Source organism: Ixodes scapularis, unplaced genomic scaffold (genome assembly GCF_016920785.2).
Source record: "Ixodes scapularis isolate PalLabHiFi unplaced genomic scaffold, ASM1692078v2 PGA_scaffold10__122_contigs__length_95168666, whole genome shotgun sequence".
In the NCBI taxonomy this organism is placed as follows: Eukaryota; Metazoa; Arthropoda; class Arachnida; order Ixodida; family Ixodidae; genus Ixodes; species Ixodes scapularis.
In genome coordinates, this window is record NW_024609836.1 from 37,300,905 (window position 1) to 37,318,348 (window position 17,444).

Consider the following 17,444-nt stretch of genomic DNA (forward strand, 5'->3'; position numbering starts at 1 on the left):
GAACCCAGCGACCCTGAGCTCAATCGCCACCCCTGCCCATTTCAATCTGGATGAGCATCATGCTGGCGTGTGGCTGTGTACCACCCAGCTGAAAATTCCAATTAGATCCAATTGGAATTCTAACTGGTTTTAATTGGGACCAATTGGTTTTAGTGGGTTCCAATTGGAAGCACACTGGCCAATGGGTCTCACCAATTGGAAACAATTTTCCAGTTGGAATTTTAATGGGTTCCAATTGGTTCCCATTGCAGTGACCAATTGGTTGTCCCAAAACCTAGCTGGTACCAATTGGAAATTCCAATTGGAATCTAATGGGAATTTTCAACTGGGCACTACTGCTTGGTCAGCAAGCGGTTGTACTGCACTGCCTAAATTTCTCATCTACAGCTGGGAAACTAGCCGCCTGTTGAGGCAGACAAAGTTCTAGGCTGTATAAACATACCTATACACACCCCAAGTTTTGGCCATCCTTAATTATCTCCAGAAACAGAACTTACAAATAAGCTTTATTCTTTTCGGGTCTAAAACAAAATGCTTTCTCAAACAAAAAGGACTCTGGCAATTGAGTGCACGGGTACACAGCACCTCTCCTATATGGCACCCATTGTGGCACTCAAGTTGAGCAGTGGTCATCTTTTTGAAGTTAAAGCAAGGGTGCACGCGAGCTGGTTGAGTGTAGACATAACTTTAATAGAGTGGGGACCAGGAGGACAGCACAAACACAAATCCTACAACACAGCTAACATTTATTCCACGCTCCACTACCTTAAATAGGTACGTACATAAAGGAAGTCTGAAAGACCAGAAAGCAACACGTCGACCCAAGCACACTTAAACAAAGCGAAAAAACCTTGAAACTCGGGCGAGGAGGCAACAAAGCAAAACAAGTTCATACCTCGAAACCCGGGCAAAGAGGCCAAATCTCACAAGCGACAGAGAACAGAACCTTCTACGGGGCAATTCACACGATATACGAGCTGCTATCTGTATCGCAAAAATAAATAAAATGTTTATATAGAGAAACAACATTGTCCTTTATTTTCACATACCATATAATCATATTAGCTGTCGACTCATTAGAGAGTTTCAGTATATCATTCCAATGACTCCAATAGCGATACCCAATACTCCGCCGCTGCCTCGACGCATGCACCATATCATTATTGGGTGTCGGTGTCGGATACGCACATCATCTTACAGCCACCCAAGATTCCTTACAGTGAAGGGGTCCTTGGTGTACAATACATGATGCGTTGTATGTGTTTTGCCAAATCGGTAGCCATCACGAGCACAGACTATGGTAAGTTACTTGTCTACAGCCTTAATTCCAGCTTCATTATGCCTCAAGGCTGTAGTGGTCATGAAAGGCCCCTATGAAGGAGTGGGAAGGGACATGAAAGCTTACGAGGTTTACGTTGCGTAGTTTGTGGGACGCGAGATGCTGGCGACCCGGGACCCAAGCGGGCACACCAGGTAAAGGAAGACATGTCAGATGAGCTCAGAGTTTGAATGAAAACTGCATCTATTTACAATATCTACCTGCATCCAGAGACGGCGGGTGCCGCTGTCGGGCATCTCGCGCTATCTCGTTGTAACAACACAGACTGTAACTTATAGCGCCATCTGGTATATAGATGGCATGCTATAAAGGCCTACCTCACATGCTCGCATACACTCAACGGACAGCCTGTGGTTTTTTATACTCGTTACACGGGCACCCTTAACAATCGGCTTTAACTGCCATTATGCAACAACACAGTTATTGCGCTATACTCTCGGACAGCTATTTCAGAAGAAGTGAAGAGCGCGAGTGCACTGCTTTGATGGGTGCTCAAGATGCTCAAGCGCATGTTCACCTACAGCTTTGACTGCCTAGCCGCAAAATGTCTGCAAGCATCAGGGGCACATTCAGAACAATGTTTTGGGGGGGGGGAAATATTTGTAAGGACACTATTCTCCCATTCTTTCGTGTGCACCAGGGAGTCCACCCACGTCAAATTGAATGGAAAGCGCCGAATAAACAAGGACCAAGAAGGGGACAGAGACGAAGCGCACTCACAACTGAAGGTCTCTGTCCCCTTCTTGGTCCTTGTTTATTCGGCACTTTCCATTCAATGATGTACCAACTAGCCCATTTATCTATTTTACTACGTCAAATTGCCCTCCGAAAAGGGGGAAGGGGGGGGCGGCCGCTCCCGTCGCCCCCCCCTTGGATCCGCCCCTGGCAAGTATTGTGTGCTAACTGTGGCTTAGCGTAATTGCAGTTCAGTGTGCCCATGTAACAAGGGTATTACATGGTTCTTTGCTAGTCTTTAGGCAGGATACACAAAGGTCTTAAAACACAAGTCGTAGATGAAATAGGATATTGCAGGACACATGAACCAAATCGTAGGCTCCATACATATCCTCCCAATGGCTTTCATTCTCTTTCATAGCATATTCTAAAGATAGGTAGGTATAAGGCACCACAACACTCTGCAAACCTAAAAACTAAGTCTCACAAAAAAAAAAAGGTATATTTACTTTCTGATTATGCATAGTCTAGAAGAACAAAACATAGAGACTCTATTGGTACTTACTTGATGACAATGGCCTTTAAAGAAGAGGCAATTATTGTCTGTGCTTATCTTGTTGAGGTTGGCTTGTGACTTGCACATATCCTTATAAACTTTCCTTCTATTAACCACCACCAATTGAAATGCAATAATGGTACAAGTTGACTTGTACTATCGTTGTTCTTACATTTCCGTTTCTAGAGGTGCAGATTGTAATTGTGCCACTTTACTTTTGCTGACACAACATTCCATATACTCAATCCTGTCAACCTAAATAAATCTTGACCAGCATAGGACTAAAGACAGACCCTCTTTGGGAGCTGCCCTTTTGAACCTGTACCACTATTGCATGTAACTACTAAATTTTAGATTCTATTCCTCCGTTTATACCAGCGAATCCCAAGACTACACGAAAATCGATTGCAAACTTACAACAAATCACCCTGTTGGAATATCCTTGGGCCATTGGGGTTCAATGACAAATAGTTTTAATGACTGCTAGAGAGCAGACAGCTACAGTTTCTCATGGAAGGCAGATATGCAGAGGAGGGGCTGAAAACAAATGCACTAAATTTATTGAATCATCTCTGTAACATACATGCAAACATACCAATGACTTTGTAGTCTCTTGAATATTCAAGCTACCAAAAGGAATCCACTTGGGCCAGGTTAAGCACTTCAACGTCTTCAGTCCTGCAAGACGAGCCCGGTGCATAAGTCCTCATTCTGTCTGAATGCTTCACAACCACTTATACATTTGTTAGGTCTTTCAGTTTTGGAATATTATTGCATGCTTAGTATTCAAGCTACATTTTCATCTTTCCGGCTTTGGGTATGTGGGTATGTTGGGCATTCAAAGAAATCTTCACCGCTGTGAATAATCAAGTGTCCATCTAAGTCCCGTTTCCATCTTTGCATTTGTAAAGCATCTTGCGAGTATTCAGGCTATTTTGCACCATACTCTTGGGAATGTGAAGTACTTAAATGGCTCTTAGGCTGTGCAAGTATTCAGGTGCAAAAATACATTGGGTCTCATTTCTGCGAGAATGCTTTGCCACAGCTTTTACATGATTAACATTTATGGTTTTTCATGAATATTCATGCTCAATTTCCAACAAAACGCGTCTGAGCATGTAAGGTATTTGAAAGGCTTTAGGCCTATTGGCGACGTGCGCGACCGAAAGCGTCGCTGTGGTCGGCCTTCCACGATTGGCCCAAAAGCTGACTATGACGTCGGAAAGGGTATACCATCGACGGAAATAAGAGGAATGAAAGAACTTTAATTTCGACGGTGTTGGCAGTGCTGCTTTGAGAGCGCTATGATTTCAAGCTTCCACTATGCTATTTACAAACACCATCGAACTTGTTGTTTACAAGGTAATGACGTCACAAAGGGGAACCGCAGGAGGGCGCCACTAAAACATCTCGCCGCTAATGGGAGTAGTGGTGGTAGTTAGTGAAGCACTATCATTGCGAATAGTGTCAAATTCCATATTTAAAGGTCATTACACTGTTTTGAATACATGCTCAAAGCAGACTTTAAATTAATTTGAACAGGTAGGAAATTTCAAGAGCCCTTTACATTCATGTCAGGTCCTGTAGGAGCAGTCAATTCGCCCCTTGTTAGAAATGTTAGGGCCTTTTACATCCGAGTTCTTTTAAGATCGGTCATGCACAGATATACCAACCTGCAACATCTCTAAATTTCTAAAAAAATGCCTTCGCTTACTACGTTATCACAAAAAAGAAGCAAGGGAAAGCCTGGTGGGGGAGGAAAATGTGGAATTTCGACATGCTTTTTCGATTGTCGGTGGCCTTTTAAAGAGCTTATCATCCACGTGAGGTCTTTCATGAACAGTCAATTGGCTCTTTGCTTGAAAAGTTTGGGTCTTTCACTGCTGTCAGTCCTTTCATGATCAATCAGGTGATTCTAAAACTTCCTAGGGCAGGTGAATCACTTGAAGGATCTTGGACAGGTGGACACCTGTCCAAGATCCTTCAAGTGATGTGTGAACTCTATGAGCAACCAAGTTAAAATTCTTTTTTCAAAGGATTTGTCAAATAATACATTAAAAGAGCTCTTCATCCATGTGAACAGTCTCATGATGAGCCAAATGAGTTTTTCGTCGAAAAGCTTTAGGACATATGCCACATTTAAAGGGTCTTTCATCTGTGTGGATCATTTCATGGTTCTTTAAGCCACTCTTTTTTGGAAATGATTTAAGGCAGGTGGAGCATTTAAAGGGCCTTTCATCTGTGTGGACCACCTCATGAGTAGACAAACTAGACTTTGTTCGAAATGATTTAGCGCAAGTGGAACATTCAAAGGGCTTTTCGTTTGTGTGAATTCTTTCATGATTTGTCAAGCCACTCTTATTTTGAAATGATTTAGGGCAGGTGGTGCACTTAAAAGGCCTCTTATCTGTGTGAATCATCTCATGAGAAATAAAATTATGCCTTGTTCGAAATGCCTTGGGGCACATAGGGCATTTAAAGGGCTTCTCATTCATGTGAATTCTTTCATGAGCTGTCAAAATAAACTTTAAATGAAAAGCTTTAGTACAGATGAGGCATTTAAAAGGCCTCGCCATCTCATGAGCAGTCAAATGAGACTCCGTTTCAAATGCTTTAGGGCATTTGGAGCATTTAAAGGGCCTTTCAATTATGTGAGCCCTTTGATGAGCAGCCAAGTGAGATTTTTCTTTATAGGATTTGGGACATTTGGAACATTTAAAAGTCTTTTCATCCTTGTCGGCGCTTTCACAAACATCTGCTTTCTTGCAGATGTTGCGGCTGAGGTGCTTCTTTAAGTTATGTCTTGACTGAAATGTCAGTGGACAAGTGGCACACTTGAAGCGATTTGTGTCCATGTGTACATTTTGGTGACTTGTGAAGCTTTTTCTCCTCAAGAAGGCTTTGACACAAATGTCACATTTGTAGGACTTTTGGTGTGCGTGAATCTTTTCGTGGACAAACAGGTGATCTTTTCGTAAAAAAACTTCTGAACAAGCAAAGCATTTGAAGCGTGCTTTGTCTTTGTGAGTGCTTGCATGAGCGTTGAATCTCTGCTTGGTGGTGAACATCATCTGGCAGTGGTTGCAGCTGAAAGGTGGATCTCTTGTCTGTATGCACTCGTGCATGGCGAGCTTGCTTTTGGAGACACTGGAGAAAGAACAGAAGCGGCAGCCGTGGCCGTTGGGCTCGTCATGTTCCTCCTGCTGTCCTTGATCCCACTCTTGCGCACAAAGGGAGCTACTGCTCTCCTCAGGGTCAGAACTCTGCCACACCACATCAGCTGGCTCTGTGGAGAGACATGCCAGATAAGTTTAACTTTCTCAACATGTGCAGGAAACACTCGCCAGTAAAATTTCCTTAGATTCAAATTTATCCAAAAAAAACAAAGAAATTTAAGGTAACAATAGCAAAAAAAAATAAAAGCATAATGTGGTATCTTATTTGAAGGTAAAAAACAGTTCTGTGCAAGTGAATTTCAAATGAAAAAAGACACTCACTGGAGACTTTATATATTAGTGGGAAACTAAGAGGAAGAAGCATAAATTTTGTTTTTATTGACTGGTTTGGATGGGCCATGCTAAGCATACCCCATGTAGCAGACAATATGCCCAGTGTCGTCACCAACAAAGACGACGCAAGTTTTTTTTTTATGCAAGTTTAGATGTATATTTATTTATTTTTGTTAAAGTGTATGTTTTGTTTTTTACATTGTGATTTCCAGCCCTGTAATAGCCTTCACGGGCTGACAGTATTAATAAATAAAACGAGATCTAGTGTCATTAGTGCCACATTTTTTTACTTCTTTTTAACTTAAAAATTTGCAATCAAATATGCATAATAAAATCCCTAGTGGTAACCTGAAGATGTGTGACAAATACAGCTGCTACAAGCCAAGCAAGAAACACTTAACATGTTCCCCAAATGCCTCAACCGTCCCATTAAAAGAGACGGCACTTAATTCTGCTTCAAGTTGAGGCAGATTATTAAAGACAACCCGCATGACATCTAGAGTGGGGCTGCGAGAACAACTTGCCTTCTTTCACAACAGTGGCTCTATGGACATCGCTCACAGGCTGGCAAAAAACAGAAAGGCCGAGCGCATCTTCATTATCCAAGTCCTCGTAGGCAGGAGTGGCTCTTTCTTCAACTACCTCTGTCGAAACAAATGTGCAAGAATTATATCTATAGAGTAGGTGAAGTACAAAACATGTAAAAACATGGAAGTGGTTTAATATGGTGTCAGGAGACTACCCAATCAATATTTTGAATAAAGCAAAAAAACTCAACTGCTCGAAACGGAAACATGAGCACGGAAGCTCATGGCTGGAAAACACGTGGCTACACCCGACCACAGATTTTTTTTTCTCCGCTTCTCCGGTTTTTGAAACAGACAAAGACGACGACGACTAACTTGCGTGAACTGTTTGTCGTGCAATCGTTTTGCGCTTGTATCCCCTCCGCTCAATGTTCTGCACTTGAAGATCGACTGGCCGGTACCAGAAACGACAGTTCCGAAGTAGCGACCCCACGTTCGCAACGTCAATCCGTCGTGCGCCGCCATTGCATCATCTATTTAATATGGACGACGATTTAATATGGACGTAATAATGCGTCGCCATATTGAGAATGACATGTACATGTACCTACTGTAATCTGTGCAACATTTTTTTTGTTTTTTTGGATGAATGTATTTGCAGTTTTTTGGAGGCCACAAAAGATGGGGTTCATATTTTTTTCTATTTTTAATACTGAATGTGTGTCTTAGATGACCCACAACTTTAAATATATTTGGTACAGATAGTTTGAATGCCACGTGAAACAAGAGTGAGCGCGACTGGCCCCGGCCCATTCTCGACTAGCTGTTTTCGGGTGGAAAGAAAACAAACTTCGAGCCGCAAATTGCGTTCTGAGTAGTCGGGCTCTTATAGGTCATGCTCAAATAAAATCCTCGGCGAGCATAAATACCCTGTCAGTGTCTCGTTAAGTCCTTTCCTTGACTCAAAGAAAAGCGATACAGCTTTGGCCACTTTAGTCTTATGAGAGTAACAAGAAGGTCCCGCAAACTAATGCTTATCGAACAGAAGGTATCCAGCACAAACTGCCGCATTAGCGATTGCAATGGCAGCGAAGCTTCCCGAGCTTCATGAGCACAAGCGTGGTGGGCAGGAGTACAGTACCCCACGCTTGTGACATTTTTTGGAGGTCACCGCCCAGTTACCAAAAGGTGAAGAATAAATTAAAAACTCCCACTGGCTCACGACTGCATGATCTTATATGAAAACAATGTTCTGTAACGTTTTGGACACCGTATTTAAAAGCCTATGTAAACTTCACGCTTTGCACTTTCACTTCCCTCTTCCTCTCCTATATTCTCTCCTCTTTTCGCCCTTCTCGCAGTTTAAAAAGGGGAGGATGCTAAAAGGGTCATGTTCCCTGCAGGAGACAGTGGTTACACGTCGGCCTTTGAGAGGTCAGGACACGAAAATTAAACAGATAAATCACTCTTTGTATGCTATACGGATAGGTTACTTAGTATACACATTAAGAAATGTTTAGAGCCTTAATAGTTACAACAATTAACTTCATAACGTCTATCATTTGCATCTGGCGACCAAGCAACCCTGACCTACCCAGGTTGGACATATCATGGTATCCACGAACCGGACGATTGTAATCATGCAGCCAAAAGCCCTCGTTCTAGGTTTACCCAAGCTCGCCATGTTTGCACAATATGCAGCTACTCTCATTAACTGACCCTAAGATGTCAAAACAAGAGATACCAAAGACGCAAGCGATGCTATTGAGTTGATCGACTTCAAACGTGGGACAGAAACGAAGAAGCAAAAGGCCAGAGAAGTTCAAGCGCCGAGAGAACCAGGTCCGCAGGTGCAAGCAAGAGGACGGTCGGAGTTGCACCACTGTACTCTATGCCAACTATTCTGCGGTATGCTGTAAAGCCTAGCATAGCTTCCACACTGCTGCACGTCCCACGATGCTGTGCAGGCATGTGCATGTAACTTTTTTTACATTCAAACATGCTCGTGGAAGTAGCTTGGACACCTGTGGAGCATTGCAGAAGCTACACTAGACAATGTGGCACAAAATATGGCAGGCAAGTTCATCTGGCTCTTTGTGCACCTCCTGCATTTATTGCAGGTGATGCCGAGTATAGGGACACTTATAGATACACAAAGAGACGATGTAGATTGTCATTGAGCTTTAAAATATGACGACTATCCTAAATGGGTGGATCCGAGCGTCCCGCGATTAAATCTAATTAGGCCAAGGCACTGTTTACGAAACATATTTAGCACAAAAATGCCGGGGTCTCCAACACGTGGCCTTGAGCAGCTGCGAGCACCCATCCCCATGTCTCGAGCACCAGAAATGGCTCGTGTTATCGTATTTTTGGGATATCTTTTTTCTTCTTTTTTTGTACATACGAAAGGAAGTGGTGTCCTCCATAATCCTCAGGTTAAGATTCAAGGCATAGCACTGCCTGGTGCATTGCTCATCACTATTTTGCACTATTCTTTTTTTCTTCTTTTGGATTTCATTATGTTTCACATTCATCTATGCTTTCAGGGCTGTTTCTCGCGTTCAGCACCCATTCAACAGTACCCGTGGCCAGCATTAGAAGGGGAAACAGTATGAAATGCTGTTACAATATTTGACATAAAATCGAAAGACGTCAAATAGAATCCTTCACAAGATGTGCTAAACTCAACCTGGGTAAGTTGAGCATTTTGTTTTGACTCTAGTCATCAAGTATAAGCTCAGAGTAGGTACCGTAGTCAAAAGTCAAAGCTTAATATGCCACCGGTAGAAATCACAAGTTTCTAAGGCACAAGAAGCACGATGCCTCGTCATCAGGGAGTCTCGAGGATGTCTCTCAAACCCTCCACTACTTGCTACGCAAAAATTATTTCCTTTGCCTCAACTAATAGACCCTTTCCGAAATTCAGTCCGGCCACTTCAATAGCTATCATCATTGTCATCTTGACGGGGCTCAAAAGTGCGGCTGGCCACATTGTACGAGGGAGACGCTGCCAACGCCGCCATGAGCCTGTACGGCATCGCGAGTACAAGCTTTGCTGCTGCTGGCAGTCTAACAGTCTCGTGGACAAGACGTTTGTCGCCCATTTCAGACTTTCAGCCCGGTCGAGGACTGCGCCTGTGGCAGCATTAACGCAGTCGTCGATGTTACAATCGTTCACTATGCTGTCTTCAGTTGCGACTGCGTGGCACATGAAGTCAGCGGTTAAGTCTTCCATAGCGCTGACAGTGACGATTTCACCGCTTGCATTCTTTTGGCTCGATGCCCCAGGTGCCGCGTGTCCACCGGTCAGATCGGCGAATGCGTAGCTTGTTTCTTCACTAACGGGTTCGCTCACCGCGCCTTGACTGCTCGGATCGGCGATTGCGTCATTCGTCACTCCGGCATCAGCGGCGGAAAACTTCGGCGTTGACGGCGGCGCCTGTCGTACTCGTGGTTTCTTTCTGGGCGGCCTTTTCGCGACGTTGAAAGCGAAGATGCTTGGCACTGCTTCCTGTCTGAGGTAGCGATGTCTACTAGCGACGTTCGGAATGTAGTCACCCTCTCAAAAGTGTCCTGAGCAAATCTTAGTGTACTTCGTAATGGAGAAGTGCTTGCTTTCGTCACGTTTTATCGCAACAATCCATTTTTTTTCGGAGAGCGGGGTCGAATGGGATGGGGAACAAAGATACCTGTAAAAAAAAAAATATACAAATTCGCAAAAGGTCACACGAAATGCCCGAATGTTAACGTTCTCTCAATACCCCAAGCCCAGCAACATCGCTTCTGTTTACAAAAAGAAAAGGGTGCAGGTGCATGCTCCCTTCCGTCATGCTAGTGCTTGAGAAGCAGCACGAGACGGCTTATATCATTCTATGCTACTAATCTGGCGAGATCTCTTTCGTTTCGATTGTCGCAGCGGTCGCGTGCGTGCACCGCCCAACCGCAAGCCAGAGGCATCCTTGAGTCCTTTTTGCTTACACAGCGGCACACAGCAATGAAAAGGCATCGCAGAAGCAGCGTGTGGCGAAGTATCGGCCGCGCAACACCTTCTGTGGCCGCAGTGGTGTCGGTGATGTAGCGCACGTTGAGCAAGCGCCGATGCGACCATACATGCTTATGGCGGACGCACGCCACGCCACGCCCACCTGCGAAGTTTTGCAACCGTTCCGGTAGATGGCGCTGAATTTGTAAAAGGGTCTATTCCCCCCCCCCCCTCTAAAACACTGACCCTCAATGCCTACAAAGCCTACCTCTTGCTACCCAGCCCTCGGAGGAGGACGAGTCAAGACCGATAATGAAACTGGCTCTAAAAATGGCTACCTCAGATTTTGTCTTTAACACAAAACCTGCTTTATCAGCCGAATTTTATGAAAAGGCTCTTGCGAAGAACTGTCATGATGAACGCTCATAAAGGGGTATTCACGCAAAGGAGAAATCCGCTACTTTCCTCCACGGAGCATGCATCACATGAGACATACATCATCCCTTCTTGACACCTTGTGGTGCCGTCCTCCTCCTTGGCAGAGGAGCGGAGGGTTCGTGCTGTCAGCATGAACGCTTCGCAGGTGGGTGGCAGAGCAGTTCACTCTTCACTGTTTTTGGCAATACTCTTTGGCCTCGTCTGGCCACAAAAGTCTTTGCGCACTTCAGAAGGAATCGCCTGTGCCATTACTGTTGTTTCCGTTGTTGTAGTCCCACGTGAAATGGCAAACTTAAATGACAATGCCTCATTCTTTTTTATTTCCCTCGCTGAGCAGTTCCCGGCATTGTGGGACACAAGCAGCAATCTCTACTCAAACACAAACATCAAGGTGTCAATATGGGGAAAAGATTACCGGATAGATTATCGCCTGGTTCCCGCAATTTGCGGCGTACGCAGTGGATCAGTGATGTTTTCGTTCAATGCATATATGCGCTCTGCGGCTGCTGACATTAAAAACACTGTCAGAACCTCACAGGACACCTGATGTTTGTTGCCTGCTTCTTGTACTTGAGGGCCGACGCAGGCCAGTGGTTCGACGAAGACGTCATGGGGCACTCAAAGGAGTCTTCGATACTCGGCGGTGTCGCTTTCAAGAAGCTCCTCATACAACTGGTTCTGTATCCCAAGTTCTTTGCTCTGCACCCAACCTTTCTCACAGCATCTTCTTTTACCAGGAAGAATGTCTTCGCTGTCCCTTTCTAGCAGCACTGCTGCCATACTGGCGTACCGCCGCATCGTTGTCGAGAAAGCAATCGCTAAATTCGTCAGGTAACACTGATATTCTTCACGGCTCCCCGCGACTCGCCGCCCTCTGTGTGACTGCTAGAGCTGCAGACAAAGTTTCGCGGGCTGCTGACGTCGTGACATCTGTCCGCACAGTTCTCCTTCGTGTGAATACCCAAAGAACCATACCGAAAAAATGTGACATTATGCAACACCATGATGTCACAATGAATATGACAACACATGACGTGACGCCACCGTGGTACCACGAGATCCCACGACATCACCTGGATGTCGTGTTACACGATCATGATGCCCTGGTGTCATGGACACAATGAGGTCATACCACTCCAACATCACATGACACCATAACATAGTGTAATGTCAATCATGTGACCCCATGATGTCGCATGACGTTGCACACGCATAGGATGTGTCCAGCTCGTTCACTACAAATTCTGTGATCCCCGGTTTTTGTCAGCATGATCAAGCTTGTGTATTTTTATGCGTGCCTCTGAAGCACTAACCTGTGCAAGTAAAAAAGAAAGGGGCTGCAGTCACAGTTGAACTTGCCTTCCTCAATCACACAGTTCCAGTGTCCCTCAGGGCCCAGGGGGGAGGGCGATGCTCTGCTGCTTGCTTCTGTCTGGAAGCTGGCTCCCGTCAGAGTGGGCAGTACCTCTGTAGGAGATTACAGCACACCAATACCATTGATGATCCAGGATAGCATAAGGCATAGATGACAGGATTGACAGTAAGGGGAGGGGGGGGGGGGGGGGGGGCGTAACTTTGGGGTAAGTGCTAACATTTGCATTGAGCTGTCATAAAACGACAGATCAACATTGAGGAGGGCTGTAGCTATGTTAGCGCTAACTCTAGACACGCAAGTACCCAGCGATGCCATGGGATGGTTTGCCCAGACTGGCTTGCCATGGCTCGCAAGCTAAGGCGGCTAATGGCTAAAGGTCCCCGCAGTCAGTCAGCCAGCCAACGCCGGCCGTTGCAATGGTCGCTGTTTCAGTTTATTGCCCTGTCGGCATGATAAAGCTTGTGTATTTTTACGCGTGCCTCCAAAGCCCTAACCTGTGCAAGTAAAAAAGAAAGGGGTGGCAGTCACAGTTGAACTTGCCTTCCTTAATCACACAGTTGTTCCAGTGTCCCTCAAGGCCCCGGGGGGAGGGCGATGCTCTGCTGCTTTTTTCCATCTGGAAGCTGGCTCCCGTCGGAGTAGGCAGTATCTCTGTCGGACAGAATGGTACACCAATGCCGTTGATGTCCTAGGATACCATATGACCGCAGCCAGTCAGCCAAAAAGACCAAAAAACTTACAATATTGATCAACTTTGATTTTTGTTATTTTAAAAAAAGACATGAGGCTAACGAAACAAAGCTACAAAAAGGTATTTGGAACAGTACACATGTCAACAATGATTTTCTTTATAAAAGCATTAGCTTTAGGTTTCAATAGTAAAACCAACCGGCGGACACTTAGAGCGCCTTCCGGTTAGCTATTTCAGCGCCATCTCTTATCCGTTGGTATTCTATTAAGTCTTTCCGGTTTACGCCGGGAACTTTATTTAATAGGATGAGATACATATTATTGTTGCTATTTACAAATTTCAAAAATTATCCTGGTAAGATGAAACAAATATCTTGGTTAGCTAAAGTTTCGCCCTCATACTTTGCTCTCATTGGCCGGTTGTTTTTTGTATTTTGACCGTTGAGAACAGTTGCGCGTCGGCTGCCGCGCTCGCGGATGCGTCGGCTGCTCGGCGGCGCCTGTGCCAGCGGTACGGTGGTGGTTTTCGTTTGCGGCAGCGGGCAGTGGCATTGACCTATTGGTTATCGGTCTATTTCTGCTACCAGTACACAGAGCAAACGAAACCTTGTTCATTGCTCGACTCAGTGGTGCTCTAATTCCAGTGGCAACAGCTCTGCCAAGTTCTTTGGGTTCCCGATCGAGTGACGAAAGGTAAAGACGGGCTGCTATACTTTTGGTTATACAGTTTCGGATTGTCGAAAACTTGCTGGTGCATGTTTCTTTATAGAAGAGTTATTGTAAAGGGTCACAAGGGACAGCGCATGTATCTTAAAATGAGCGGTGTGGGCGGTGTCGGTGTTAGAGCACCGCAGCTCGGTAGCTCGTGCGTGGAGCAGCTCGCTGCAGAAGGAACCTGCGAGAAACCCCGGCGATCGAATCACTGTCGCTAACTACCGCAAAGTTAAATGTGTGATTGCAGGTCTGTGAATACTTGAATAGTAGTTTCGTGTAGATTTTGTTACTTTGTTGTGCTGTGCAGTGAACGTTTTTTTTTTTCTTTGTATAATGAGCGTGCCTAATAAAAAGAGAACTTGCAAAAGAAGTTTGGACTTGTGCTCAGACTGGCGATGTGCGCCCATCTTAAGCCGCTAAACAGCAGCGGCTGGGCGTGCTTTGCATTCATTCATTGACAATTTTATGAGAACTGGCTGTCACTGAACATGCACTGTTGCTAAGCCGATCTCAATCAGGCGAGGCAAAGTCAAGTGCAATTGTTTCGGAAGCGTCGGACATTCGCAAAAAAAGGTAAACACACTTTTTTTGTTCTAAAAAAGATTACATTGTATTGTAGAAGAACGAGACGGCGGCAATGGGAGCAGTTCCCTCTTCTCTCAACATCAGCGACAATAAGATGCAAATTCGTTCGGAGTTCGGAGGCTGCTCCGAACTCCGAACGAACTCGCATCTTTTTGTCGCCGAGGGTGAGAGAGAGGGAGAGGAGGGAACACACTTCTCTCACCCTCTCCCATAACCAAGCGGTTGCCATGACGACGGTGCGCGTATTGTTTTGTCTATTTGTTATTTCTTTTGGAGAAACCCAACGCCCGTTAGGGGAGATTTGGCGCTGCCGTCTGCAATTGGAGTCCCAATGGGAGGTATACGAAGAGTCCGCCGGTTGGTAAAACCTCCTGCTGCTATGAACTAAGATTGGTTGTTGAGACCGAACTGGACCGTGGAACGGGCATCTTTGCGGCTTACCTTCCTTGACTCTAACGACATTGTCCCCGTGTCCCTCCAGTTGTGGCGGACATTCGGAAATAATGACGTTACCACCGGAGGGCACGCTTTCACCTGCTGAAGTAGGCGCCGCATCCTCTGGCTCTGGTGAGGAAGACGGCACACAAATGTCGCTGCGAGTCGGACGCAAAACAAAGCCATGGTCATACGCTAAAATAAAGAATTATGCTGCAGGTCTGTAAGGATAGCATGATAACTCAAACTCGCAGCGCAATGACAACAGAGATGACTCACAGCACGCAAATGTTGCTGCTGGTCGGATTATAAGCAGAGCCCTAGTCGCCACTCAAAATGAAACGTTACGCAGGGTTCTCCCCACGCTGGGTGGCAGTGGCTTTACCGCCCACCTCTCCGACTGACCTCCCATTGCTTTGACTGTCCGCCCACCGCTCGATTATGCCACAAGATGACGATGCGATTTTGCATGTGCACATGGCTGCAGACCGTTGTACTCAGCAGACCTGCACACCGCCACATTATCGCGTGTTATCGCATCGCCGAGTGCCATCACTCTTTCAAACAAGGAGAGCAGAACCACAGAGCGCCGCCTTCAGTGAGAGGAGGGTGAGGTGCTCGGCCGAGGAGAAACTTAAAATAAACAGACGTGACGAACGCATACTGCACAGCAGCTCTCTCTGCAGGTGGTGAGTGGAGGGGAGCAGAAAACTGAGAGGACTTTTCTTTCACTGCTCAAAGTTTTCTCACGCCGTGGTTCTCTTTATCTTTGCCTCTTCGCTCGCTCCCCACCTTTCGTTCCCCACTTCTTTTTTTTTTTCCAAGGCAATGCAGTTTTTATTTTATCATTGCTCTGGGGCACCACTCACAGGTACGCAAAGTTAGAGAGCTTACGCAAAGTGTGTTCTGTTGGCAAGCCAAATCATGCCACATTGCAAACTACTACTAATACTCCTACCCCCCCCCCCCCCCCCCCCCCCCCCCCCCCCCCCCCCGTCCCCCCACCACCGCTCGCATGGTGGTTATGTCTACCCCAAAAGAATTCATGCGGAAACCCTCACATCACACTAAAGCTTTATAGTGATAGCATGCATCTACAGAAAAACTAAATACCCCAGTTGCACAATAAGACAGCTAAGGAAGTACGTTCTTTCCCGAGTCGCATGTGGAGAAAGGCGAGCGAAATGAATCAGAAAGCAATCCGAATGATGGGTAGCAGCACTACAATGCGCCATGGTCCTTCCTGCCCGACCGTCCAACAAACGTGTCAGCCCCGTGGAGCAGCTAGAGTAGTGGTGCAAGAGGAACTTGCCTTTCTTCACAAGCACGGACGTGTTTTGGTTTACATAAAGGTGCCCGTGGGAAATGAAGAGGTCTTCCGCATCTCCACTATGCAAGGCCTCGGATGTCAAAACGGCAGACTCTTCTTTCTCTGTCAGAGGAAAAGCAAGAGAGAGTTTTCACTGCGCTCAATGCCCAAGATTCAGAACAGGCGGGGAGTCATATGCTCATCTGACACTCGCCTAAGCATAGAGATCCTATTATTCGCTCTGTCTCAAGCTCTCCTAATGTCCAGCAAATTAGTTTTTCCCATTTTCCACTCCGCCAATGATAACCAAGGTCTCTGAGCAACGCTGCTATGATCGGTGGGACTTCCAGGGATAGAACTGGGCAAAGCAGCTTGTGACGTACCTCGTCACTGGTTGCTTCGGTCGTACTCACACGCAAGAAATCTCTTAAACGCTTTATTCTTTTGCGTACCCGCGCGCAGCGGTATCACTCCTGTTGCTAAGCCTCGCATTCCGCCCGACGACTCCTTCTTCCTTCTTGGATGGAACAGCACGGATGAACAGTCACACTGACATGCACACAAGAAGGAGACAGACTCGCAGCGCTGACTTCCAACTCAGTCCTATATTTCTTCTTCCTCAAATCTTCAACTTCAAACTTCAACTTCAAATCTTCAACCTTTGCCGTTAATGAGAAGCATGAATTACCAACTTGCCCAAGCATCCACATTATCAATCCTTCTTCCTCAACCTGCGTCGCCGCTCCCCGCCCGCGGCCGCTGTGCCATCTCTCGGGCTCGGCGCGAAACGGTTACAGTGGTCGCCCATGCCATTCGAGAGGTGCGGCCCATGTTACGTGCATGCATATGTGCGCTTCCCCTTACAAGCTTTGGAGCAATCTTGGGAGCGGAAAAAACTACAGTTTGGAGCAGGCTGGAAGCAGCAAAAACGAGGTCTTGGAGCAAGTTGGGAGCAGCATACGAGTTTTAAGAATGTTACAATAAAGGCTAAATGTCACCTGGTTTTTAAAACTAAAGAAAATATGGGATGCAGGTAACTCCATGTGAACTTAACGGTGGTTTGAATAACCTTTTTAGTTGCAAATATTTTTCACAAACTTAAGTGCAAATTACACAAAACATATGAAGCAAAACTGCACATGACAGTGTGACACATGATTAAACCAACTTGCAAAGGGGTAAATATAAACAGGTATAAATAGCTTTCATTGCTTAGCCTTGACTAGCAAGATGTACCGAAAAATAAAAATGCAGGTACAAAAATGGTCTTTCATTTTTCAGTAACTAGAATAAGACAATAAATGCCC

At 45.7% G+C, this 17,444-nt stretch overlaps 1 protein-coding gene across 1 annotated transcript in view; it reads right to left on the reverse strand.

Moving 5' to 3' along the window:
• Positions 1–3,995: 3,995 nt before the first annotated feature.
• LOC115325902 (zinc finger protein 528) overlaps positions 3,996–17,444 on the reverse strand; it is a 31,993-nt gene continuing 18,544 nt past the window's right edge. Inside the window, exons 8-12 of the mRNA XM_042287820.1 lie at positions 16,141–16,260; positions 14,835–14,957; positions 12,945–13,055; positions 6,604–6,723; positions 3,996–5,856 (exon numbers count right to left, since the gene is read on the reverse strand). Coding sequence (XP_042143754.1) covers positions 4,625–5,856; positions 6,604–6,723; positions 12,945–13,055; positions 14,835–14,957; positions 16,141–16,260 — 1,706 coding nt within the window. The 3' untranslated portion in view covers positions 3,996–4,624. The remainder of the gene's footprint in view (positions 5,857–6,603; positions 6,724–12,944; positions 13,056–14,834; positions 14,958–16,140; positions 16,261–17,444) is intronic.